Here is a 25,920-nt window from a genome sequence, read left to right on the forward strand (position 1 = left end):
TTATGAAATGATTGATTGTTACGAATGTTCATGACTTATATTCTTTAATTAGGTTATTCAAGATTCAAATTATGATTTTGAGTATGAAATAAATTATATTAGAATAGTCACCTTATGCAATCTGATAATCCTTAACAAAAATTAGTTTATTTATAATTATAAATACTTTATACCAACATTATGTTTATAAAAAAAAATATCGAACATCGTTGATATATTTATCGATAATTGTTAAATAATTATGCATTGAATTATTTTTTAATTTTAAAAAAGTATTTTTAAGGAATTGATGTCAACACTCTTATAGAAAATATTTTTCATAATGAAAAAAATAGTAGTTATTCAATAAGTGTTTTTCAACGAGAACATTATAGAAAGTATTTTTTTGAAAGAGTGATTATATTGGTTTTTATGGTGTGTGGGACGAGGGAGAGTGAAGTTGAAGCATAATCGTATAAAGATGTTCTTTAAAAAAAAAAAAAAGAATTATTTAGGTAAATTCAAATAAAAAAGGAGTGTGTTTAGCAAAAAGAGAAGTGTAAATAGTAAAAGTCTGCAAAATCCATATGGTAAACCTACGACCATGACTTCAATCCTCCAACCTGGGTCCAATCTGGGCCGGCCCACTGAAAATTTCTTTCCGCCCAGCCCATGTTCCATCAACACACTCTCCTCTTGGTCTCTCTTTGCCCTACCAAGTTCCGAAAGCCACACTCACCTCTCACTCCAAACCACACCTTCCGAGTCCGAAGGCCACCGACCCACCACCGGAACCATGCTGCGCCTCCTAAAGCCGAAGCCTTTTCTCTCCGGGCACCACCTCATCCAGCGGTGCGCCGTGAGCGGCACCGCGAAGGGCAAGGCGAAGATCAAAGCCGGGCAAGCCCTAAAACGCTCCCGCATCACCACCAGAAAGCCCGGATCCGAACCGAAGCCCGGAGGCCCAACCGGGTCGCGCGAGAGGCAAGAGCGCGAGCACCTCTACGAGCAGTGCCTCCAAGCCCCCACCCCTCTCCGCCACCTCACCCCAAAGCAGCGAGAGCGCGAAGCGGAGCGCGAGAAGTTGGGCCTCATCAGCAAAGACAGACAACGAGAAATCGACATGATGAGGAAAAAGAACCAGAAGTTTAAGGTTTCGGAGAAACCCACGATTATTGGGACTCCTGGTTTGGACTACGTGAGTTTGGGGTTGGTGGATGTTGAGAAGTTGCCCAAGTATGAGTTGAATGTTGAGGATGGGAGAAGGTTGGCGAAGGAGTATAGTAGGGTTCTGATGAGGAAGCATAGGGCGAGACAGGCTGCGGAATCCACGCTTTTGAGGATGAAAAAGGAGGCAATTGATGCTTTGCCTGAGGGTTTGAGAGAGGCTGCTTTGGTTCCTGATTTGAGTCCTTTTCCTGTTAATCGCTTTATGGCTACTCTTACTCCTCCCATTGAGGGTTACATTGAGCAGGTTAGGGAAGCGGCTAATAGGGTCAGTGGAATGGAGAAGATTAGGTGATTTTGTTTATGGATTGGGATGGAATAGCTAATAACATTGCTTGTTGTTTGACTGGTTGGAATAGGATGTAATGTCATGAAATGTATTTGGTCTCATGCTTTTGTTGTTGTTCTTGTTGGATCAAACTCACTTGTTTTTGTTTAGAGGTGTGGGATGGAATGATGATAGAAATAAGTTTTGGGAGGAACCAGGATGAGAGGACTTTTACAAATTAGTTCATGAATGAGTTAATTTTAGCTTATAGAGAAACTAATTTAATTTCATTGTTTCTTCTGGTTTTCTTCTTTTATTAAGTGTTTTTGGAGAAATTTATTGACACAGGTCTATAGATTGTTTGGAAGTTGATGAAATGAAATGCGGTGTGAAGATGGTTTTGTTTTTCTTTCTTTCTATTGGTTTGGGGTGTTGGATGAAATGAACTAATTGTTTTCTAATTTCAGTTTGGGTTAAGTGATTTTGTAAACATGGGAAGAAATGTCTAGTGAATGATATGATGGTTTTATTTTATTTCATTGCTTGTTAGTTGTTACTTGATTATGTTTCATTTGATCTTGTTTTTAGATGAGAAAAATATAAAGGGATTAGGTTTTGAAGTGCATTAATGAATTGACCTTAGGGTGTGATTTGTGATGTTATCATGTTATGGTTGAGCTAGTTTCTTTTTGAGAAATGATTAGAGTGAAAAAAAGATTGTTGATCAGGAAAAGTTATGTTTGACAACTGATGAAAATTTATCTGGATGTTATATGCAAAGAAACTTGTGATTACTTATTGTTTGGAGTACACTAGAGTGGGATTGCTCTTTGCTGCTTGCTTGTATGGAGTGAACATATTAAATGACTAGTATTTGCACTGATACTTGACATCTATTAACAGCAACTTTAAATATAACTCATGATTTGGTTATTGAAAAAATTCAACACATGTAAAATTAGTGATTTGTATAAGTGATTCATAAGTCAAGTGCTAAGTTTTGTAACGACAAATGTTGAGTGATCCAATATGAAATCAACTAAAAACACTATCAGAGCAGGAAAGAAAATTTACAAAAAGGCTTGGAGTTTGTTTCAGCCTTTTATAGATTTAAAATATAATGTTGGCATGCTTGACTCATTTTTGGGTTGATTCATACCACAATCACCTGTATATGATCCAAACCTTCTTGTGCATCTTGCCGCGGATGTGGCAGAGGCGCTTGGTGTGTACGGTGTACCAATTAACAGGACTCTTGGATGGACTGTGTTGTGTTGTGTTGTGTTGCCCCTCCTGTAACCTCGTCAACTTTTTTGGGCTTTTTGACCCGAATAAATAAAAATAAATAAAAAATACATGAAATAAATTAAAAAAAAATAATTTATCAAAGTAGGTGGTTTCGGACAATGTGGCGCCACGTGGATGAGAAAATGCAGGGGAGGGCGTTTTTCAGAAAAAGCCTCCCCCATGCGCCTTGTATGGGTGACGTGGCACCTGACACACGTGGAAAAGAAAGAGCAGGGGGAGGCGTTTTTCAAAAAGAGTCTCCCCCCAGGCGCCTTCTATTTACATAATAACACGTGGCAGGTTGAAAAAGAAAGAGTAGGGGAGGAGGCGCCATCTGTTCAACATTTGACACGTGGCACAACTTCCCCCATTTTTTGTTTAAATGTGAGTCCGAGAGTAGAGGCTCAGATATGTTTTTTTTTAGAAAACGCTTGTACACCTGGCGCTTTGAGAAAAAGCTTCTACCACTTACGTTCTGAAAAATTTTATTGCCCCACAAAATTATTTTTGCACGCTGTTATCAGGTATGATTTGTACTTTATTTATTTAAATTAGAAATAAATAGTTAAATAAAAAATGTTTAGGGCTGATTCGTTAATGGTTTCTGGGTGTGGAACGGCCCGTTCTGTTTTCAGAACGGGCCGTTCTGATTGAACAATTTGGTTGTTATTTTGGATCTGGAACGGGCCGTTCTGAAAGTAGAACGGGCCGTTCTGGGGTCGTTCTGGTTGTTTGCTTTACTGAAAAATGGAAGGGATCACAATGGCCCGTTTTGCTTTCGGAACGGGCCGTTCCAGAACCCAATTTAAGACACGTTTTGTGCAATGAGAATGGCTCGTTCTGGTTTCAGAATGGGCCGTTCTGATTGCAGTCATGAAGGATTTCAATTGAAAATTTTGAATTATTATGAGGGATTAAATTAGGCATTTAGGCATTTATAAAATTTATTAGTAATTAGTTGTTTGAGTTTAATATTTAATTTGTTTGTTTGTTTAATTATATCAGGATGTCTACACAGATGATTCATGTAGGACCTATCGACGATTCATTATTAAGGCTTCAACCATTCCATATATCTAAGCATATATGGAATGGAGCTGAAGATAATGTTTTGAAGGTTAGGAGAGCAACACAATCAGAGTTGCGTGGTGTTGAGATTCCAGTTGCTATTTAGGATCTTCTACAAAGGGCTGGTTTTATGGGGATGACGCAGATCAGTTACTTTCCTATGGACAATCATTTAATTTTTGCGTTAGTTGAGCGATGGAGACCAGAGACCCACACATTTCACATGCGCTTGTACTATGACGTTGGAGGATGTTGCAATGTTACTTGGGTTGAAGATCTCCGGGGCACCCATTACTGGATACGTAACTATGGATTGGGGAGCTCTTGTGCAGCGCCTTCTTGGCATGACACCCCCTGAGTCAATGCCTGCTGGCGGTTGATTGAGGATGACCTGGATTGACCGACACTTTTCTAATGTTTCTGAGCATATACATAGCCAGGAATAGTTGGAACGCTATACTAGAGCGTTCATTTTACGCATAATCGAGGGATATCTATTAACTGATCACTCTAGCTCGTTTGTATCCCTCAGATACCTGAGTTTCCTAGAAGACCTGGATGTTTGTGGTCAAATGAGTTGGGGGTCATGCATCCTGGCGAATATGTACAGGGAGTTGTGTGTGTGCACGAATTATGATCACAAGGAAATTGGTGGTTCAGGTATTTTACTGCAATTATGGGCATGGTATCGGTTTCCATTTTTTGCACCACCTTATCAACCTTTATCTACATTTCATGTTCCTCTAGGGGCAAGGTTAGTAACTATATTACTTGTGATCGATTTAAGAATAAATATATTTAGAATTAATTTGTATATTGAAGAATTAATGCATTTTTTTGTTTTTATAATAGGTGGGATTATGCGTTGCATAAACCTAGAGAGAAAACAAAAGATAAAATTGTGAAGTATAGAGAGTATTTTGACCGTTTAAAAAGAGAGGATGTAAATTTTAATTTTTAATATTTTATTGAAGATTTATATTAAAAAATTAAATTATAAATGATAATTGCTAATTACTTATTTGTTATGTTGTTTTGCAGTTTGTATGGCAACCATACTTGGAGTTACTACCTACATTACCTCCTTACTGTTTTGAGAACTCACAAGTATGGAGGTCAACTATCCCATTGATTGATTTCCACATCGTCGAGTATCATTACGCAGATCGTGTCATGCAACAATTTGGGATGGTCCAACACATTCCTGCGCCTCCTATTCATCCAGAGAAATTGCATGATCTTTCCTTGAGAGGCAAGGATAACACGGACTGGTCACGCATGCACGTTCAATTTGTGCAGGAGTGGCAATCACAACTTCATCATGTATGGACACAACTTGCGTGTGATACACCACACTTGAGCAATAGCTCAGAATACATGGTGTGGTATAGGAAACATACAAGGCGGTGAATTTCTCCTTCTAGTGCAAAGAAAGGATATGTGGTGAGTACAAATCTAAAGATGTATTTAAATAATTACTTGTGACATATTTACAAATTTAGTGTTCTGATGATATTTGTTATGTTATTTGTAGACTGATGTTTTGGAACACATGTATCATGGGACCAGTGAAGAACATAGGGATTCCTTCGATTTTACCATGATGCATGAGAGGATCGACCACTGCTTGCAGTTGCGAGACGAGGTGAGCAGGGTGAGTTTTCCTTTTACACCGGCTCCAGCTGCAACATTACCACAACCAGACGCAGTTCAGGTGGAGCACATTGGGGCAGGTCGACGAAAAGGAAAGGGGCTAAGTCGTAGACGAAGGCGAGTTGATCTCTAGTTCAGGTGCATAATTTAACCATTTTTTTTTCATTACACAATTACAAAACAACAACAACAAATACATATTATTAACTGAAGTTCATAATTTTACCAATATTTAATAATAATATTCTCCAAATTTAAATTTTACAATCCACATAAAAAATTACATTACAACCATCCTAATTAGAAATAAACATAAAACTAAATTACAAATATTTTTTCCTCATTAAATCAAATATTCTTCGGAATAACCTGCAAAAAATGTAACATACATTTGTTAAACAATATTAGTTACAAAATAAATTATATTTGACTAACACTACTCACCTGTTGTACATTATTTTGTTATATTAAGGAAGTAAGGACCACGGAAACGGTTGGGGGCAAACACGACAACCTGAAGAAAAAAAAAACAAATTCAATTCAACACATAAATAACATATAATTTAATATTATACAATAAATATTACCTGTTTCAGAACTAACACACACCCCACAACAATGTCTTCCCCATATTGTTGGTGTTGCTTAACTTTGTAATGTAAGCTTGCACCAATCGTGGCAGTTGGGTCCTGAAATAAATATTTACAATTAATTACAAAACAATTTCTTTTAATGTATAAAATTTTTACTAACCATACCTTTAAATTAATAGTATAATTTCCCTTTCCAGTTGGGGTCATAGACTCCACAAAAGCAACAACTGTTGGAACTCTTTCTAAATTGTGGTTGATATTAATCAATGTTGTCACTTCAGGTAGATCTATTGTTAAAAAAACAAAAAAAATTAAAATTATTTGCATAATTAATTTTACACACATGAAACTTAATATGCTAAACAAACCTCTAGATTTGACATAATGAACATCATAGCGCCACGGGTTAGAGTTGAACACTAACATCGCAGGTCCGTTAAGATCAGACAAGAACTGTTGTGTTGGCAAGGGATTTTCAGATTCCCTGTTCCTCATTGTAGCTTGGACCAAACCAACTGATCCAGGAATAAGACGGCCAATGTCACGTGCACTAGATGTCTCTTCGTCATTATCATCCCCAAGTTTTGGTGTAGGGGGTGACAACGGAGACAATGGCTCCTGTTCTCTAGCTTCTTCATTCTGTTTAGCTGCCATAACACTTCTCATTATTGACAAAAATTGCTCATCTGTCAATACTTCTTATGATGGAACAATGTTTTCTTCTTCGTCACTATCAGGTACATAATTTATCCCTCTACGAGACATTCCTGATAAAATATAAATCAAAATAAATATTCTATTAATATTGTTTCAAATTCTAAAATTTAAAATATTTAGTATAATATCATAATTTTTAACATTGCAATAAATACATTTATTCAATTACAAAAATTAAATTATATAACTTTTTCAATTAAATTATTTTTTATTGGCGCACTGGAACGACCCGTTCTGATTTTCGAACGGGCCGTTCTCATTGCAACAGTGGTGTGTTATCTATGTATCTAGAACGGGACGTTCTGAAATCAGAACAGCCCGTTCTCATAGCGCTCATAAGATGTTCATTTTAGTTCCAGAACGGCCCGTTTTCGTTTTAGAATAGGCCGTTCCAGAACAAAAACTAACAAGTATTAAGTACAATAAGAACGGGTCGTTCTGCTTTCAGAACGCCCCGTTCTTATTGTACATAAACTTCCTCACTTTACCATCCAGAACGGCCCGTTCTGAATACATACGTTTTCAGAACGACCCGTTCTACGTTTAAAACTTACGTACTGACCATTCTATTTAAAAATAATAATAATAATCATTGCACCACTCTATTTTATCTTTGAATCTCCATACAATATATTATAAAAATTAAAATTTAAAATTACAACAAATAAAATATGATACTCACTTGCACTATCCTGGACCACCAAATAAAATATGATAGCATCTGGACCACACCGGAGGAAGTGAATTTTGTGAAACCCAATAACACGTTCTACATTTAACTAGTGTTTGAATTTGATAGCGCCTGGGGTTGGGGCGCCACGTACAACGCGCCTAGGGGAGAGGTGCATTAAAACGTGGCAGCACGTAAACAGATGGCGCCTCCCCCACCTGCTCTTTCTTCTCCAACCTGCCACGTGTCATACCTAAATAGAAGGCGCCTGGGGGGAGGCTCTTTCTGAAAAACGCCTCCCCCCTGCTCTTTCTTCTCCACGTGTGTCAGTTGCCACATCAGCCACATAAGGCGCCTGGGGGGAGACTTTTTCTGAAAAACGCCCACCCCATGCATTTTCTCATCCACGTGGCGCCATGTTGTCCGAAACCACCTACTTTGATAAATTGTTTTCTTTATTTAGTGTATTTTTTATTATTTTATTTATTTATTGGGTCAAAAAGCCGTAGCTTTCTCTCGAACTGCTCTATATATACGTGGACCAACACAGTAACTTTCTCTTGTAATTGTGGGGCTTTTTGACCCCAATAAATAAAAATAAATAAAAAATACACGAAATAAAAAAAAAAACAATTTACCAAAGTAGGTGGTTTCGGACAGTGTGACGCCACGTGGATGAGAAAATGCATGGGGTGGGCGTTTTTCAGAAAAAGCCTCCCCCAGGCGCCTTATGTGGTTGATGTGGCAGCTGACACACGTGGAGAAGAAAGAGCAGGGGGAGGCGTTTTTCAGAAAGAGCCTTCCCTCCAGGCGCCTTCTGTTTAGGTATGACACGTGGCAGGTTGGAGAAGAAAGAGCAGGTGGGGGAGGCGTAGAGTTGTCAAAGTGGGTCGGAACCCGTGGGCCAACCCGGCCCACCTTGAAAACGGGCCGGGCCGGGCCAAAAAAATTTGAAGTTTTATAGTAGGTAGGTATATCTCAACCCGGCCCACTTTGACCCGACTCACCTAGGCTAAACCCGTGGTGGGCCGGGTGGCCCACCAACCCGCCAACTTTTTTTTTTTTGCAATAAAAATTTAAGTATAATTTGTAGTTAATTTTGTATGATGGTATATTAAAAATGTTTATTTTAGACTTTTATCATGATTTGTATTTAATTTTGTATGATGAATTATGACTTATAACTATTAATGATGTTAATTTTATGACTATTATGTTAATTATAATTAATTTAAAATTTTGAATTTTGTTAATAATTTTTTTTAAATTTTTGGTGGGCTGGTGGGCTGGCCCGTATAACCCACCAACCCGTGGTGGGCTGGGCCGGGCCAATTTTTTTTTTGAGAAAATTACAAGTGGGCCGGGTTGGGTTGGCTCTTTTTAAAGTGGGTCAAGGTGGGCCGGCCCACATGGACCGGGTTGGCCCGTTTTGACACCTCTAGGGAGGCGCCATCTGTTTACGTGCTGCCACGTTTCAATGCGCCTCTCCCCCAGAGGCGTTGTACGTTGCGCCCCAACCCCAAGCGCTATCAAATTCAAACACTAGTTAAATGTAGAACGTGTTATTGGGTTTCACAAAATTCACTTTCTCCGGTGTGGTCCAGGTGCTATCATATTTTATTTGGTGGTCCAAGGTAGTGCAAGTGAGTATCATATTTTATTTGTTGTAATTTTAAATTTTAATTTTTATAATATATTGTATGGAGATTCAAAGATAAAATAGAGTGATGTAATGATTATTTTTTTTTAAATAGAATGTACGTAAGTTTTAAATGTGGAACGGGTTGTTCTGAAAATGTATGTATTCAGAACGGGCCGTTCCGGATGGTAAAGTGAGGAAGTTTATGTACAATAAGAATGGGGCGTTCTGAAAACAGAACGACCCGTTCTTATTGTACTTAATACTTGTTAGTTTTTGCTCTGGAACGACCTGTTCTAAAATGAGAACGGGCCATTCCGGAACTAAAATGAACATCTTATGAGCGCTATGAGAACGGGTCGTTCTGATTTCAGAACGCCCCGTTCTAGATCCATAGATAACACACCACTGTTGCAATGAGAACGGCCCATTCTGAAATCAGAACAGGCTGTTCCAGTGCCCCAATAATTTTTTTTAATTGAAAAAGTTATATAATTTGATTTTTGTAATTGAATAAATGTATTTATTGCAATGTTAAAAATTATGATATTATACTAAATATTTTAAATTTTAGAATTTGAAACAATTTAATGGAATATTTATTTTGATTTATATTTTATCAGGAATGTCTCGTAGAGGAATAAATTATGTACCTGATAGTGACAAAAAAGAAAACATTGTTCCATCAGAGGAAGTATTGACAGATGAGCAATTTTTGTCAATAATGAGAAGTGTTATGGCAACTAAACAGGCTGAAAAAAGCTAGAGAACAAGAGCCATTGTCTCCGTTATCACTCCCTACACCAAAACTTGGGGATGATAATGACGAAGAACATCTAGTGCACGTGACATTGGCCGTCTTATTCCTGGACCAGCTGGTTTGGTCCAAGCTACAATGAGGAATAGGGAATCTGAAAATCCCTTGCCAACAAAACAATTCTTGTCTGATCTTAACGGACCTGCGATGTTGGTGTTCAACTCTAATATGTGGTGCTATGCTGTTCATTATGTCAAATTTAAAGGTTTGTTTAGCATATTAAGTTTCATGTGTGTAAAATTAATTATGCAAATAATTTTAATTTTGTTTTTGTTTTTTTAACAATAGATCTACCTGAAGTGACAACATTAATTAATATCAACCACAATTTAGAAAGAGTTCCAACAATTGTTACTTTTGTGGAGTCTATGACCCCAACTGGAAAGAGAAATTATACTATTAATTTAAAGGTATGGTTAGTGAAATTTTTATACATTAAAAGAAATTATTTTGTAATTAATTGTAAATATTTATTATAGGACCCAACTGCCATGATTGGTGCAAGCTTACATTACAAAGTTAAGCAACACCAACAATATGGGGAAGACATTGTTGTGGTGTGTGTTAGTTCTGAAACAGGTAATATTTGTTGTATAATATTAAATTATATGTTATTTATGTGTTGAATTGAATTTGTTTTTTTTTTCTTCAGGTTGTCGTGTTTGCTCCCAACCGTTTCCGTGGTCCTTACTTCCTTAATATAACTAAAAATAATGTACAACGGGTGAGTAGTGTTAGTCAAATATAATTTATTTTGTAACTAATATTGTTTAACAAATGTATGTTACATTTTTTGCAGGTTATTCCGAAGAATATTTGATTTAATGAGGAAAAAATATTTGTAATTTAGTTTTATGTTTATTTCTAGTTAGGATGGTTGTAATGTAATTTTTTATGTGGATTGTAAAATTTAAATTTGGGGAATATTATTATTAAATATTGGTAAAATTATGCACTTCAGTTAGTAATATGTATTTGTTGTTGTTTTGTAATTGTGTAATGAAAAAAAATGGTTAAATTATGCACCTGAACTGGAGATCAACTCGCCTTTGTCGACGACTTAGCCCTTTTCCTTCTTGTCGACCTGCCCCAATGTGCTCCACCTGAATTGCGTCTGGTTGTGGTAATGTTGCAGCTGGAGCCGGTGTAAAAGGGAAACTCACCCTACTCACCTCGTCTCGCAACTGTAAGCAGTGGCCGATCCTCTCATGCATCATGGTAAAATAAAAAGAATCTCTATGTTCTTCACTGGTCCCATGATACATGTGTTCCAAAACATCGGTCTACAAATAACATAACAAATATCATCAGAACACTACATTTGTAAATATGTCACAAGTAATTATTTAAATACATCCCTAGATTTGTACTCACCACATATCCTTCCTTTGCACTAGAAGGAGAAATTCATCGCCTTGTATGTTTCCTATACCACACCATGTATTCTGAGCTATTGCTCAAGTGTGGTGTATCACACGCAGGTTGTGTCCATACACGATGAAGTCGTGATTGCCACTCTTGCACAAATTGAACTTGCATGCGTGACCAGTCCATGTTATCCTTGCCTCTCAAGGAAAGATCATGCAATTTCTCTGGATGAATAGGAGGTGCAGGAATGTGTTGGACCATCCCAAATTGTTGAATGACACGATCTGCGTAATGATACTCGACGATGTGGAAATTAATCAATGGGACAGTTGACCTCCATACTTGTGAGTCCTCAAAACAGTAAGGAGGTAATGTAGGTAGTAACTCCAAGTATGGTTGCCATACAAACTGCAAAACAACATAACAAATAAGTAGTTAGCAATTATCATTTATAATTACAATTTTTTAATATAAATCTTCAATAAAATATTAAAAATTAAAACTTACATCCTCTCTTTTTAAACGGTCAAAATACTCTCTATACTTCACAATTTTATCTTTTGTTTCCTCTCTAGGTTTATGCAACGCATAATTCCACCTGTTATAAAAACAAAAAAACTATTAATTCTTCAATATACAAATTAATTCTAAATATATTTATTCTTAAATCGATCACAAGTAATATAGTTACTAACCTTGCCCCTAGAGGAACATGGAATGTAGATAAAGGTGGATGAGGTGGTGCAAGAAATGGAAACCGATACCATGCCCATAATTGAAGTAAAATACCTGAACCACCAATTTCCTTGTGATCATAATTCGTGCACACGCACAACTCCCTGTACATATTCGCTAGGACGCATGACCCCCAACTCATTTGACCACAAACATCCAAGTCTTCTAGGAAACTCAGGTATCTGAGGGATACAAACGAGCTAGAGTGATCAATTAATAGATATCCCCCGATTATGTGTAAAATGAACGCTCTAGTATAGCGGTCCAACTGTTCCTGGCTATGTATATGCTCAGAAACATTAGAAAAGTGTCGGTCAATCCAGGTCATCCTCAATCGACCGCTAGCAAGCATTGAATCAGGGGGTGTCATGCCAAGAAGGCGCTGCACAAGAGCTCCCCAATCCATAGTTGCGTATCTAGTAATGGGTGCCCCGGAGATCTTCAACCCAAGTAACATTGCAACATCCTCTAACGTGATAGTACACTCGCCGAAGGGCATGTGAAACGTGTGGGTCTCTAGTCTCCATCGCTCAACTAACGCAGAAATTAAATGATTGTCCACAGGAAAGTAACTGATATGCGCCATCCCCATAAAACTAGCCCTCTATAGAAGATCCTGAATAGCAGCTGGAATCTCAACACCACGCAACTCTGATTGTGTTGCTCTCCTAACCTTCAAAACCCTATCTTCAGCTCCTTTCCATATATGCTCAGATATATGGAATGGTTGAAGCCTTAATAATGAATCGTCGATAGGTCCTGCATGAATCATCTGTGTAGACATCATGATATAATTAAACAAACAAACAAATTAAATATTAAACTCAAACAACTAATTACTTATAAATTTTATAAATGCCTAATTTAATCCCTCATAATAATTCAAAATTTTCAATTGAAATCCTTCATGATTGCAATCAGAACGGCCCGTTCTGAAATCAGAACGGGCCGTTCTCATTTCACAAAACGTGTCTTAAATTGGGTTCTAGAACGGCCCGTTCCGAAAGCAAAACGGGCCATTCTGATCCCTTCCATTTTTCAGTAAACCAAACAACCAGAACGGCCCGTTCTACTTTCAGAATGGTCTGTTCCAGATCCAAAATAACAACCAAATTGTTCAATCATAACGACCCGTTCTGTTTTCAGAACGAGCCGTTCCACACCCAGAAACCATTAATGAATCAGCCCTAAACATTTTTTATTTAAATATTTATTTCTAAATTTAAATAAATATAGTACAAATCGTACCTGATAACAACGTGCAAAAATAATTTTGTGGGGCAATAAAATTTTTCAGAACGTAAGTGGTAGAAGCGTTTTCTCAGAGCGCCGGGAGTACAAGCGTTTTCTAAAAAAAAACATATCTGAGCCTCTACTCTCGGACTCACATTTAAACAGAAAATGGGGGAAGCTGTGCCACGTGTCAAATGCTGAACAAATGGCGCCTCCTCCCCTGCCCTTTCTTTTCCAACCTGCCACGTGTCATTATGTAAATAGAAGGCGCCTGGGGGGAGGTTCTTTCTGAAAAACGCCTCTCCCTTGCTCTTTCTTTTCCACGTGTGCCAGGTGCCACGTCACCCATACAAGGCGCATGTAGGGGAGGCTTTTTCTGAAAAATGCCCTCCCCCTGCGTTTTCTCATCCACGTGACGCCACGCTGTCCGAAACCACCTACTTTGATAAATTGTTTTTTTTTATAATTATTTTGTGTATTTTTTATTTATTTTTATTTATTCAGGTCAAAAAGCCACTTTTTTGTTTCTTAATTAAAATATTTGTTTCTCTCTTCGTATTATTATTCAAAATCCCGTTGCTGTATGCGCCAAATCTAGGGTATTACAAAAACTAATAAAAATATTACTGTTACAACTATATAAGACTTGTCACTTTTGCAAAGTTTCGTAAGTTTCTAATTCGAGTTTTGTATACGAAAACAAGAATAGTTGGGAGAGAAGGTGGTTATGTTATTCGACAAAAGTTAATCAATAGCAAAGTTGGTAAATATTTTTTACTAATAGCTTTTAAAAAAATTCAATAGTATTTTTCAGTATTGTGTATAAAAAATGTGGTGGTGATTGTGGTTGTAGTCGTATTCCAATTAATAAGTTGCACTCCATATTAATAGCATAGTTAAAAAAAAAATAGTGATACTTTTTTGGGATTAAAAAAATTGTGTGAAGTTTTGAATTGGATAATATTTTTATTTTGTATTCTTGAACTTAAAGGAAGATAATTGCAATTTAGAAGATAAAATACAATAATTATTATTGATTAAAAAATCAACTATTGATATTATTAATTTTAAATTTTATTTTGCAAGAATTTGATTTTAAAACAAATCTTGATTTTATAATCAATTATAAGTGCATTTTATCTCCTAAAATACAATCTTTCTTCACTTTAGAATAAAATCCATTGTTCTTTGCTTGATTTAAAACAAAATCATAAGCGAAGACAAATAAGATTAAAAATTGATAAAGAAGAGTAAAATATATATTTTTTTACTCAATATATTATAGACAACTTTTTATTTCAAATACAAAACATTCAAGAAATAAAAATTCCTCTTGTTATTATTATCTAATTTTTATCAAAATTGTCATCCGTTATTGTCATCATTGTTGTTATGCATGTTTTTCTCTTATATGTTATTCATTTTATTTTAAGTATTTTTAAGAGTTAATGATGTTTATGTTTTATAACATTGGTTAATGGATTAGTTTTTATTGGAGGTGCTTTATTTCTTTAGCTAGATTTATTTTATAAATTATTTTATTTCAACTATATTATTTTTTATTTAACAAAAATATGCCTTTTCAAGAAATTAACCACCATTTTAAAGTCATTGGTTAGTAGAGAGGAAGAGATCTTCTCATGTAAAAAAAAAAAAAAAAAAAAACTTTGAGATTTTGAATTAAATCTCATCCTTCATTTTACTAAATTACTGCTTTATTATAAAAATTTATTATATTAATAAAATTTATTGAATGGATAAATCCAATCATGTAAAAATATCACATGAAAGAATCATTCACGATGGTAGAGCAGAAACCTTCACCCGTTTTAACTCGTAGTTCACAACCACAAGCTATACAAGTGTCCATAGGAAAATGTATATTACCCTATAAAATCTTTGTCTCATAAATGAGTTTGCATCTGGTATATTCCTGATTGGATTACTTTCATTGCAATTCTTTCGCCTCTATAATGTCCATCATAAGGTGATGAATTATATTGAGTGAGAATGGTGTGGCTTTCTTCCATAAGAACACAGCCAGTGGTTTTCAATGTTAGCATAATAAGGACAAGGTTGTGTCACAACTGTGAATAATTGCTCATTTGGAAATGTTTCCTTGATGAGCAAAGGTTCCTTTATTTTAAGTATTCTATGTTTTCAAGTCAAGACACGTGGTCTGCAACTTGTTTATTAGTCTCCTTATTTATGTCAAATTTCCAAATTAAATTGTTGCAGCAAAATAACCCAATTTTCAAATCATGTGTGGAAATGAATCCCACATTTGTTGAAAAGTGACAGGTACGGTGCAAAATCATCTACTTCTCGTATCCCAGGTGAGACAGGTTTAGCTCCATCTGTACATTATTCTTGTTTTATTCCTAAGGTGATATTACAAGATTGTCAAGATATTATATCCCGAATTTTCTAAATTTAGTCCCTGCGTTGATTAAGAATTGGATTCTACATCCTAATTCGAAATTGTTGTCCTTTTTCTTTAATAGAATTAGAATTAGAATTAGAACTGGATTCCTGATTTCCTGTCCAGCAACAAGAACATCACATCACAACGCAATTAACAAAACATGCTTCTGGTTCTGGGGTTATGCCCAACATTTAAATAGACTTTATCATTAAAATTTAAGAAAGTATTTCTTTTTAAATTTTAGAATGTATTTTATATATATTTCTTAAATGTGTAATTAAAAAAGATAGATAAAAATAAAGACAATTATATACAATATCATTTTTTAATTTAAAATAATGAAACTGAAATTTTAGTACCAAAGAACCCATTCGGCTGAACATGTAGGTCGTGTGTTTATTATTGACAAGGCGAATGCTAGCCCAATAAATAAATGATTTATAGGAATAATCGCTCGAATTCGACCATGAAAATGTCCAGATTACCATTTTCTGAAGAATAAAATTGAACCCCTGAATTCTATTCTCTAAAAACATATATAACTAGACAGAATTATTCAACAGTTAGTGGTGAGTAACGCAATATATGAAAGAGTGAGAAATCGAGGTAAAAACTGAACTACATGAAAGCAGAAAAAAAAAAAGAAGAAAAGAAAGTCATACCAGCCATTTCTGTTTTTGATTTTTTTAAATACTTGTTTTCAGAAACAACCTTTAAAACTTAAAATGAACTTTAGATGAGAAATTAATTGCTGGCCGGAAATTATTCTATAAAAAAAATTAAAACAAAAAATAAATCAAGCAGAGGCCCTTGATAATTTTCTTTTGACTCAGGTTAATATAGGCCCTTAGTGGCCCATAGAGAAAACGACTCATACTATGTTAGGTTGATTATGTTAGGTTGATTATGTTAGGTGTGTCGTGTGATATCAAATCCGACACTTAAAAAATCATTTTGAGCAAATCACGGAAATGGAAGACAGGTTCACATACCTAAGATAACATATCACGAGTTATCTTCTGAATCATATGTAACACTAGCCACTTGGGTTGGGTGCAATGCCTATATGTATATTAAGCTTTTGAAAGATTACATGTCAACAGAAAATGAGAAATCGAGTTCTAAAAAAGAGGTCAGAGCTACCAACTGGAATAGAAAGTTTACAACAGGAAATTAGGGTCAGTGCCTGATGGTGAGTTCAGCTCTAAGGTGGAGGACACCATTGATGAAGTAAAGACTATCCTCAGCCGTGAACGAAGTCCATGGAATAGCAAACAAGTTTCTATATCCAACGGCCTTTCCCCCTGTGAACACATAGTTCCCTTTGTACTTGCTAACAAATTCCTCTGTTGGCCTAGACCTTGCAGCAAACTCATAGTCAACGGCAAAGCTTACTGAGCCCTTTTCCTGCATTCCCAAAAACAGCCCAAAGCAATGGAAAGAGCTCTGTTGGTCCATGTTGCAATGTGCTGATAGAAAAAAACCTTGTCCACCCAAGTGGAATGCCTGAGAATAAACCCGGCCACATGGGAACAAGTTGGCACACTCCTCCCTCTTCAGATCCAAGTACACCACACATTGCTGCCGAGGAAGTTCAAATTCTACCACCTTAACGGGCCGGTACTTGTACGCCCTCTCCACAAAGCGACGGTATGAAGAAGCAGAGTCTTCTGCTGCCAGTGATCGTTGCCGATGTGGAGCCTCTGCTTTGAAAAATAGGCCCTCGAGTACAAGCTTGGATGCAACATCATGGTCAAAGTCAGAGCAGGTCAAGACCTTCTTAAGCTTCCGGCAGGTCATGTAAGGGAAACGAATTAATCGTGCAAGCCGTGCACCCAGGACTTCTCGCCTTTCTTCCAGTTTGGGGTACTGCTGTCGAGACCACTTCAACACAAAGTCATATACAGCATCTTCAGATGCAACCTGGAGATCGTCGCTAGACAATATTGCCTCTACTCCAGCTAGGGGCAAGGCCATGACCTCTTCCTGGAATCTGGTCATATGCAAGATTTATTATCATTCAAAAAAAAAATATGATACTAAGATGAAAACAATGAAAAATGGCAACAAAAGAAACAGGTGTTTTCCAAAAGAATGGATAATTAGAATAAAGTATTCCATATAAGCGAGAAAAATGCTTTCCAAAAGACTCTACAGTGGGATTACACAATAGTAAAAGCCTCTCTATAATGTTCATAACCTATTAGTAGCATGTTTGGTTGGACACATATCTAAAATGGGTAAAATCATGTCCAATGTAAAAAATGCAGAAGCTACAATTGAGAGTTTCAGTGGAGACATGTACATTAGGTCATTCAAATGCTAGACCAAACACTATAAGTTAATTAACGAAAAGTAGCAGCCATCCACCAGCAGTATCCAATTATTAGATGCAACACACACAAACATTGGAGTCACTTCTTTGAATATGTATTTTTTTTTTTCCGAACTCTTCCTAATCTCCAACAAGAGCAATGGAAAGAAATTTAAAAAAAAAAAGAGCAGCTATTGAAATCAAAATTTTAATACCAACAGCTAATAAAGGAGGCAGGATGAAGAGGGACTATATATATATAATGCCACTTGATACAAGTAAAAAAACCAGATCAACACAAGGGTTTGTTTGTTATGGTTGAGTATCAGACAATGTGGTTGAAATTAAAATAACAGGGCAAACACTTACTTAGTTATATCCTTGTATCGACCAGCCAGATACTGCTTTGCAGCATCAGTCAATGGTTGGACTGCATCAGCCATTAAGACACTAGAAGGAAGCTCCAGATAAAGCAATGCAGAGTCAGGCGTCATTGGCATATTCCGCAATAACCTGCTGCAGTGTCTCATGCATGAAGCAACTTCAAATTTATCAGCAGCCATCAACACATCCAGTAAAGCTGGTGCTGTAGTAGTGCTCAAGGTATTGCTGTACATAAAATTCAGTAGCTCCATGAGAGCAGCTTCCTCTGCAACACAAAAAGAAATATGGCATTTGTAAGGTAACCATTACAGGGGAAACAGAAACAATTGCACAAAAGAAACTAAAAATCTTATTCATATGCTCATACCAGAGGCATTAATTCTGAGGGTGACATGTCTCTGCTCAGACTCCCTCATCCCATTTGAGAAAAGCTGCAAGAAGTAAAAACACACAGCTAAGCAAACATATTTTTGGCAAAAGTATTCAAATGCTGCCCTATAAATCGAAAAATCTTCATCTACCTTATAGAAGAAAGGACTTTTAGCAGCCAAGATAGGCGAACTGATATGCAGCGTTTTAACTCTAACAACTGCACCTGAAGAGCAGTCCATGCTCCAGTCCGAATCATTACTATTTGTAGCTTCATCACCTACATTAACCACACCAAACTCAAAAGTGTTCATAGAGCAGAACAGAGAACTTTGTACTGAAAGAAAGGAATCAAGGATATCCATATCTGTTTCCTTGTTACACACAAGGGGAGAATGTTATACTTTATGGTAACACTAACACAGATTAAGTGCATGTTTGATTCCCTTCTCATTTTTTTGTTTTAAAACCATTTTCTAATACAATTTCACACTACTGAGCAATCAATTTCACATCCAAAATCTATTACGTTTTAAATAATTGTATTACAAACAAGTATTTTAAAAACCAAAAAAGACCTAGTGGAGATGTTTTCTCATCTTCTGTTCCCAATCCCATCTTGTTCATTCTCTCCCTCAATTCTACACTCTGCACTGTGACTAACATCACCCAACACCTACTATCTGAACAACCATATTTAGTCCATTTTGAAAACTAAAAATAGTTTTTGAAAACAGAAATCAAACACACCCTAAGTAACCCAACGGGTTGGCATGACCTTTTCAGTAGGAATTCCGATTTCAATTCTTGCCAGGAGTGAAAACCCTTTGTGTCGGCGACAATCACAGTACCACAAGCAAAATTAATTTCGCCCAGTGGGCTGGAAATATCCGTAGCAGAAAAAAAAAAAATAAAACACTAAGATTTTCAATGTATTAAACTCAAATACCAGAATGGGGTTCTTCAACCATCGCAACAGCCTCTTCATCTTGATTTTCACACTCATCCACATCAGGCTGTTTCTCTTTCAAAATTTGCTCGTCTGGCACCGAAGCAAGATCCGCACCTGCAACCAAACCAGCACATATACATATTAAGCACAGCATGAAAAAACATCCACTTTCACGCAAACAATATCCAACATACCCTATCAAGTAAAAACAAAATCAGAAACATTACTAATTCCTACAAAAACACACACAATTTCCATTCCCCATTTTAACACTTACAAGGTCCCTTTAAGTAAAAAATATATATAATAATAATAAAAAATCAGAAACATCCTCAATCCCTACAAAAACACACAATTTCTATTTCCCATGTTAACCCTCCCACGGTCCCCTTTTCTATCCAATTTGAGAAAGCACGTCGCACGTGCACAATCACAAGCATTCCTACTTCCAGCAGTGAACAAGTCCACAAACCCTAGAAGAATTTGGAGTAAAAGAAGAGAGGGTACCGGTGTCCCTTTTGATATCCTCGCGGCGGCGCTTGCGGTGGCGAGCCCAGTCGGCAATGGTGGCGCAGGTGTCGGAATCGCGTGGGGCGTCGACGGGGTCGGACATGATCTCGATCCGGAGAAGCCTGTCGGAGAAGTTACTGTCGTTGAAGGCGAAGGCGAAGTCGGCGTCGGAGGTGGAACCGCCGCGAGACCACTCGGACTCCATCTTGATGACCGGGTCAAACAGATCCGAATTCAAATCCTTCATGTGTCTGAATCCAACCAAGATAATCAAAATCCAAATACCACAAAATGGTTTCGCTTTTCAAAGCTTTATTACACAATTAAATAAATAAAAATTAAGTTTTTTTTTTTTTTTTTTTTTGTTGAGGCGGTGGTGAGGTGTGAGGTGGGATGAGATGAGAGACAAAGTGTAACAGACAAGCACTCACAACAATAATGATATCGAAGATATTCCAATCCTCATTCATATATATATATCATAGAGAAATTTGTTTATTGTAAAATTTATTTTGTTTAATAATTTATATTTTATATTAAATTTTAATAAATTAATCGTTAAATTAAAAAAATTTATTAAATTATTTTTAATTTTTTTAAAATTTAACATATATATTACAAATTTTAAATTTAATATTTTGACGTGAAATATAAATTCTTAAATTACTCCTAAAATTAATAAATAAACAGATTTTTCTTTATATATACATTTATCTTTTTTAAGTTCTTTGTCGGCCTGTTACTTTTCTTTTTCATTTTCTTTCTTTTAATTTTTATCATCTCATATATTATTCTATATATAAGAATTAAAATATAACATTTTATTTATTAAAATTTAAAAATAAAATTAAAAAAATTATAACCAAAATGTAGAGTAATTAAACATTTATTATTTAAAATTGATTTGTTTGTAATCTTCACGTTTTTTTTTAATTAGTGCTTCAATTATTAATTAATTGAATAACGAGTATCCGTGTGCGCGCTAGCGAAGAATGGATCCTGCTGGAAATTATTATGAAGAGGTCAATCGAGGAGGCCAGTCATCTTTGGACTAGAATTGAGTTTTGAAACCGAAAATATTGAAATTCTGGTATCAAAGTTCATTCTTAATTTCTGCATCTAATTTTATATATTTTGTTTTAGCATATTTATTTATTACTAAGATGAAGGAAGTATTGTGTGTCTTACTATTTTTTCATAAAAAAATATATAATAGGTGATTTTTCTTTTAAAAGAAAGTATAAGTGTACACGAGAAATTAGGGAGAAGTTTATCTGAGAAGTCTATGGCGGGAAAAAAAAAGAGAGAATAAAATAAAATAGGTTAAAAATCTATTTTAATTCTTTATAATAATTGTTTGTTTCAATTTAGTTCCATTTTTATTTTTGAACTTAATTTGGTCCTTAATAAATTAATTGGTTGTAATGTTAGGCTTTTGTCCAAATTATTTAGACGGAGTTAACTGTTAGCCACGTGGATGCTACGTGGATGTCACGTAGAACTTACATAGATGTCACATGGATGTCAAATTTTTGTCATGCATCTGGAACCAGAAATGGCCCGTTCTGAAACTGGAACGGCCTGTTCTGGTTTCACTCTTCGTGCGTTAATTTTGCATCCGGAACGGGCCATTTCGGATGCAAAATTAACACACCAGGAGTGAAACCAGAACGGGCCGTTCTGGTTCCAGAATGTCACACATACAGTTAATGATTATATCCATAAATTTTAGATCGTGATGACAATACTTATTCATATATTTGTAATATTAAAAATTTTATATATAACTTTTTTAAGTATAAATATATACTATAGTTATTTTTTACAAGTTTTTATATCTACAATTATGATTAAGGATGAAAATAAACTAGGTCAGATTATGTTATATTATAATTTAACAGATTTAAACCTAATTTTTGTTAAAGAATACATGTTATAAATATTATATATTTATCTGTCATAGACATTTTTTAAAATGTTTAGTTACATAACAATCTTAAAAACTTACTTAATAATAATTTAACTAATAAAAACATATAAATAAATATATTAAATCTTATAAAAATTAAGTTTAATTTATTTATCATATAAAGAATAAATAGAAAGTACAAAAGTTTGACAAATATCAGATAAATGAATAACTTCTCGAAATTCATATTTTATACATATGATAATTTAAATATATATATATATATATATATATATATATATATTAGAATATAATTTTTATTTTTAAAATATTATTTTTTAGATAAAAAATTTGTGTATGTGTAAATGGTTTGCTTTCGATTTTTGAACCACACTGGTGCACAATGTTGGTTGGCGTTCTGAATCTAGAACGGCCCGTTCTGAATCTAGAACGGCCCGTTTTGGATTCCAGAACGGCCCGTTCTAGTCTCAAAACGGTCCATTCTTCTGCACGCGTTGATGTTAAATAGTGCATCTAGAACGGGTCGTTGCAGATGCAAAATTTACACATCATGAGTGCAACTGGAACGGGCCGTTCCGGTTTCAGAACGGGTCATTCTGGTTCCAGATGCATGACAAAATTTGACGTCCACGTGGCATGTACGTAGCTTCCACGTGGCATCTACGTAGCTTCCACATGGCATCCACGTGGCCAACAGTTAACTCCGTCTAAATAATTTGGACGGAAGTCCAACATTGCAATCAATTAATTTATTAGGACCAAATTGAGACCAAAAATAAAAGTGGGACTAAATTGAAACAAAGAATTATTATAAGGGACTAAAATATTATTTTAGCCAATAAAATAAAATAAGGGATGGAAGAAGTAGTGATAAGAATACAATAGTTTAAAAATTATATATACTAAAAGAAGAAATTATTATTTTTAATTTAATTCTTTTCATCTATTATTATTAGTATAAAAGAAATATTTTGTGTCTCTCTATATTTTAAATAATAATAATAATAATAATAAAAGACAAAAAATATAATGAAGTTGGTCATTACTTAAAAAGTGAAAAAATTTTGAACTGTAAAATTTATGTGAGTGATTTAGAAGTGATTATAAAAGGGCAAAATAATCCAAAACGTATACAAGGAAAAAAGACACCTTTTTTTTTATAACTAGTAGAATGCCTTTATTGTTGAGAAAATAAAAAGAAATAGGTGATTATCAATTAGTTACATAATTATTGAAAGTAAAAAAAATATAAACTAAATAAGAATAGTGTAAGAGAGATAGTGAAAGAGAGTAGTTTAAAAGTTGTTATAATGACAATAAATCAAGTTATCGTTTTTATATATATTATAAATTATTATTATTATTATTATTATTGTTATATTATTATTGTTATTATTAGTTTAAAATAGACAATTTGTACTTTCATGTATTTTTCAAAAAAATAAATATAAATATTATAAAAAAATTAAAGTTAAATAAATGTAAGCAAATGAGTAGTTATTTATAAAGTTTGAGAAATTTGAAAAATAAATTTATGAAGAAGTAGATAAAAACTACTAACTTCATTTTAATTTATAAGATTCAACTTAAAAACATTGTATATTCTTTTATTTAAGACTAAATTGATATTGTTTCGTATATTAATTATTTTTAGACTAAAATACCTTTAATTGAAGTTTGTTCTCTGAATTTGATAAAATGCATTAATTATAATCTCTTCAAAGAATATGCACTCTAATTAATTAGGAGAAAGATAAACATTTATTAAAAGAGAGAAATAATATGAAACATGCGCTCTAATTGGTTAGAAAACATATGAATATTAATTAGAAAAGAGAAGTATTATAAGGTCATTTTTCAAAAAAAAATATAAATAAGACAAAATTATTATTATCAACTAAATTAACTACTTTTTTTAATCTTGGTGAATGAGGTAATTGAGTCTTATAAATAGAAAAATGGTAGTAAATAAAAATATATTAGAGAGAAATAGTATTTTAAAAGTGAAGGCATAAAATAGTCATAAGAATGTGTATACTAAAAAGGCAAGTCACCTTTATTTATTAATTAATAGTATAAATTAGTAGGAAAAAGAGGTGTCCCTCTATTTTATTTTTTGGTAAAGTCCCTCTGTTTTTTAAAAAAGAAAAAATTGACTTGAAAATAAAAACATTTTCTAGCTTAGGTGTAACACCCCGAATTTTCTACTAATGTAATATTTACTATTATTTATTTTATATTTATGAAGATTAATTTCTTATAGTTGTTTAAGTTAATTAAAAGGGTTTTTATAAAATATTGTAAAGGTTTTTAATAATTTAATTATTTGTGAAAATTTTTGTAAAATTCTGTTTTCCTTACGCCGGAACGGGCTGTTCCACAAGTGGAACGGGCCGTTTCAAACAAAGAAAATATGTTATTGTTGAAGCAGCAGAACGGGCCAATCCAAGGTAGAAAAGAGGCCTATTTGGATTTTTCCAGAACGGGTCGTTCCCAAAGGGAAACGGGCCGTTCCGGAATTCTAAAAATGACTAAAATGTTTAGTTAGAAACGGGGCGTTCCCAATTATGGTCAACCTATGCTAAATGGAACCCCAGAACGGGCCGTTCTAGTTTTAGAACGGGCCGTTCTGCTTTTTGAAAACGGGCCGTTCCGATTTTAGAACGTGTCATTCCAGTTGAGAATTTTATGTATATTTGAAGGATCCGGAACGACCGTTCCGAATTCAGTACGGGCCGTTCTGGGTACACCAGGATGCCTATAAATAGGGGCAAGGAGGGTGAAAAATTTATACTGAGTGATAAAGTAAAATCTTAGAGAGAGAAAGAGAAAGAGAGAAAAAAACAGAGAGAAAGAGAAAGAAAGAGAGAGAAAAAGAAAGAAAGAGAGGGAAAGAGAGAGGGAATCCAGAGGAGGAGGTCTTGCCCAAGTTTTAGCTCTGCTTATCCAGGTAAGGGGGGAGTGAGAAACCTCGCTCGGGAGTGTGAGGATAATTGTTGGATAGTTTAATTGTCGGATTGGCCCCCAATCCCTTGCCTGTTGTTCTGTTTTACTTTCTATTTGCTCTACTTTGTTCTTTGTTGGAAGTAATAAATGAATATGTGATTAATGCTAAAAATAAATAAGTTTTAATATGAATAAGAATGCTTTCTGTGGATCTCTGTAAATTCCTGTGCAGACCTTATGAGGAGTATTTATGACATGACCATGTGAAATATGGACAAATGACATGAGACATAAGAATGGACTATCGAGACAAGCTATGATTATGAGACCATGAAAAATGATGATATGATGTATTAAATGAAATTATGTAATAAGTTAAATGTTGAGTCAATGAAATTATGACTGTATGACATGCATCATATGCATATATGACTCCAGGTGTGCCGCTGAGGCCGAATACCAATGATGCTAACAAGGTGTACCTTAGGGTCACCCACGACTAACAAGGTGTACCTTAAGGTCACTCACGACTAACAAGGTGTACCTTAGGGTCACCCACGACGTAACATGCTAACGAGGTGTGCCTTAGGGTCACCAGTGATGTAACCAAGTGTACCTTAGGGTCACCAATGATGATATGTGAAACTTTCATATGGCGCCACATGCATGCATTTATGAGTCGAGTCCATGACATCATAGCATGATAAATGAGTATATATGTGATATTTATTATTTATGTGTATTGTTTACATGTGACTTATTTATGTTTTGTGTGTGTATGTGCTATCTAATCTTTATTTCTGCACCTGAAACTGAGTGAGATGTTTCTCACTCCC

General features: G+C 34.9%; 5 protein-coding genes across 6 annotated transcripts; 2 read left to right on the forward strand and 3 right to left on the reverse strand.

Annotated features, from left to right (window-relative positions):
• The first annotated feature begins 681 nt into the window (after positions 1-681).
• LOC109813826 (copper ion binding protein) lies at positions 682-1,764 on the forward strand. The gene has a single exon (XM_020378089.3). It carries the CDS (start codon positions 776-778, stop codon positions 1,499-1,501), a length of 726 nt encoding a protein of 241 aa, XP_020233678.1. The 5' UTR covers positions 682-775; the 3' UTR covers positions 1,502-1,764.
• Positions 1,765-1,917: 153 nt separating this feature from the next.
• On the forward strand, positions 1,918-11,291 carry LOC114916875 (uncharacterized). Of its 2 annotated transcripts, XM_029274451.2 has the most exons (8): positions 1,918-4,583; positions 4,682-4,772; positions 4,871-5,272; positions 5,364-10,123; positions 10,207-10,328; positions 10,398-10,497; positions 10,571-10,642; positions 10,718-11,291. In XM_029274451.2, the coding sequence occupies exons 4-7, from the start codon at positions 9,997-9,999 to the stop codon at positions 10,615-10,617; spliced, it is 396 nt and encodes a 131-aa protein (XP_029130284.2). In that variant the 5' UTR covers positions 1,918-4,583; positions 4,682-4,772; positions 4,871-5,272; positions 5,364-9,996; the 3' UTR covers positions 10,618-10,642; positions 10,718-11,291. The 2 variants fall into 2 exon arrangements, 1 of the variants encoding a protein (XP_029130284.2); XR_014433880.1 differs by having other exon boundaries at positions 5,364-10,642.
• Positions 5,826-6,741, reverse strand: LOC109813832 (uncharacterized). The gene is made up of 5 exons (XM_083074244.1): positions 6,444-6,741; positions 6,241-6,362; positions 6,070-6,171; positions 5,966-5,996; positions 5,826-5,851 (listed from the first exon to the last, which is right to left on the reverse strand). The coding sequence occupies exons 1-5, from the start codon at positions 6,739-6,741 to the stop codon at positions 5,826-5,828; spliced, it is 579 nt and encodes a 192-aa protein (XP_082930370.1).
• On the reverse strand, positions 10,932-12,607 carry LOC114916876 (serine/threonine-protein phosphatase 7 long form homolog). The gene is made up of 4 exons (XM_029274453.2): positions 11,982-12,607; positions 11,794-11,884; positions 11,356-11,694; positions 10,932-11,201 (listed from the first exon to the last, which is right to left on the reverse strand). Exons 1-4 carry the CDS (start codon positions 12,605-12,607, stop codon positions 10,932-10,934), a joined length of 1,326 nt encoding a protein of 441 aa, XP_029130286.2.
• A 4,040-nt stretch (positions 12,608-16,647) lies between these two features.
• Positions 16,648-20,645, reverse strand: LOC109813824 (BTB/POZ domain-containing protein POB1). The gene is made up of 6 exons (XM_020378086.3): positions 20,206-20,645; positions 19,696-19,812; positions 18,899-19,026; positions 18,745-18,808; positions 18,363-18,642; positions 16,648-17,672 (listed from the first exon to the last, which is right to left on the reverse strand). The coding sequence occupies exons 1-6, from the start codon at positions 20,453-20,455 to the stop codon at positions 16,859-16,861; spliced, it is 1,653 nt and encodes a 550-aa protein (XP_020233675.1). The 5' UTR covers positions 20,456-20,645; the 3' UTR covers positions 16,648-16,858.
• Positions 20,646-25,920: the final 5,275 nt, after the last annotated feature.

Source organism: Cajanus cajan, chromosome 5 (genome assembly GCF_000230855.2).
Source record: "Cajanus cajan strain Asha chromosome 5, NIPB_CcT2T_4, whole genome shotgun sequence".
NCBI lineage: Eukaryota > Viridiplantae > Streptophyta > Magnoliopsida > Fabales > Fabaceae > Cajanus > Cajanus cajan.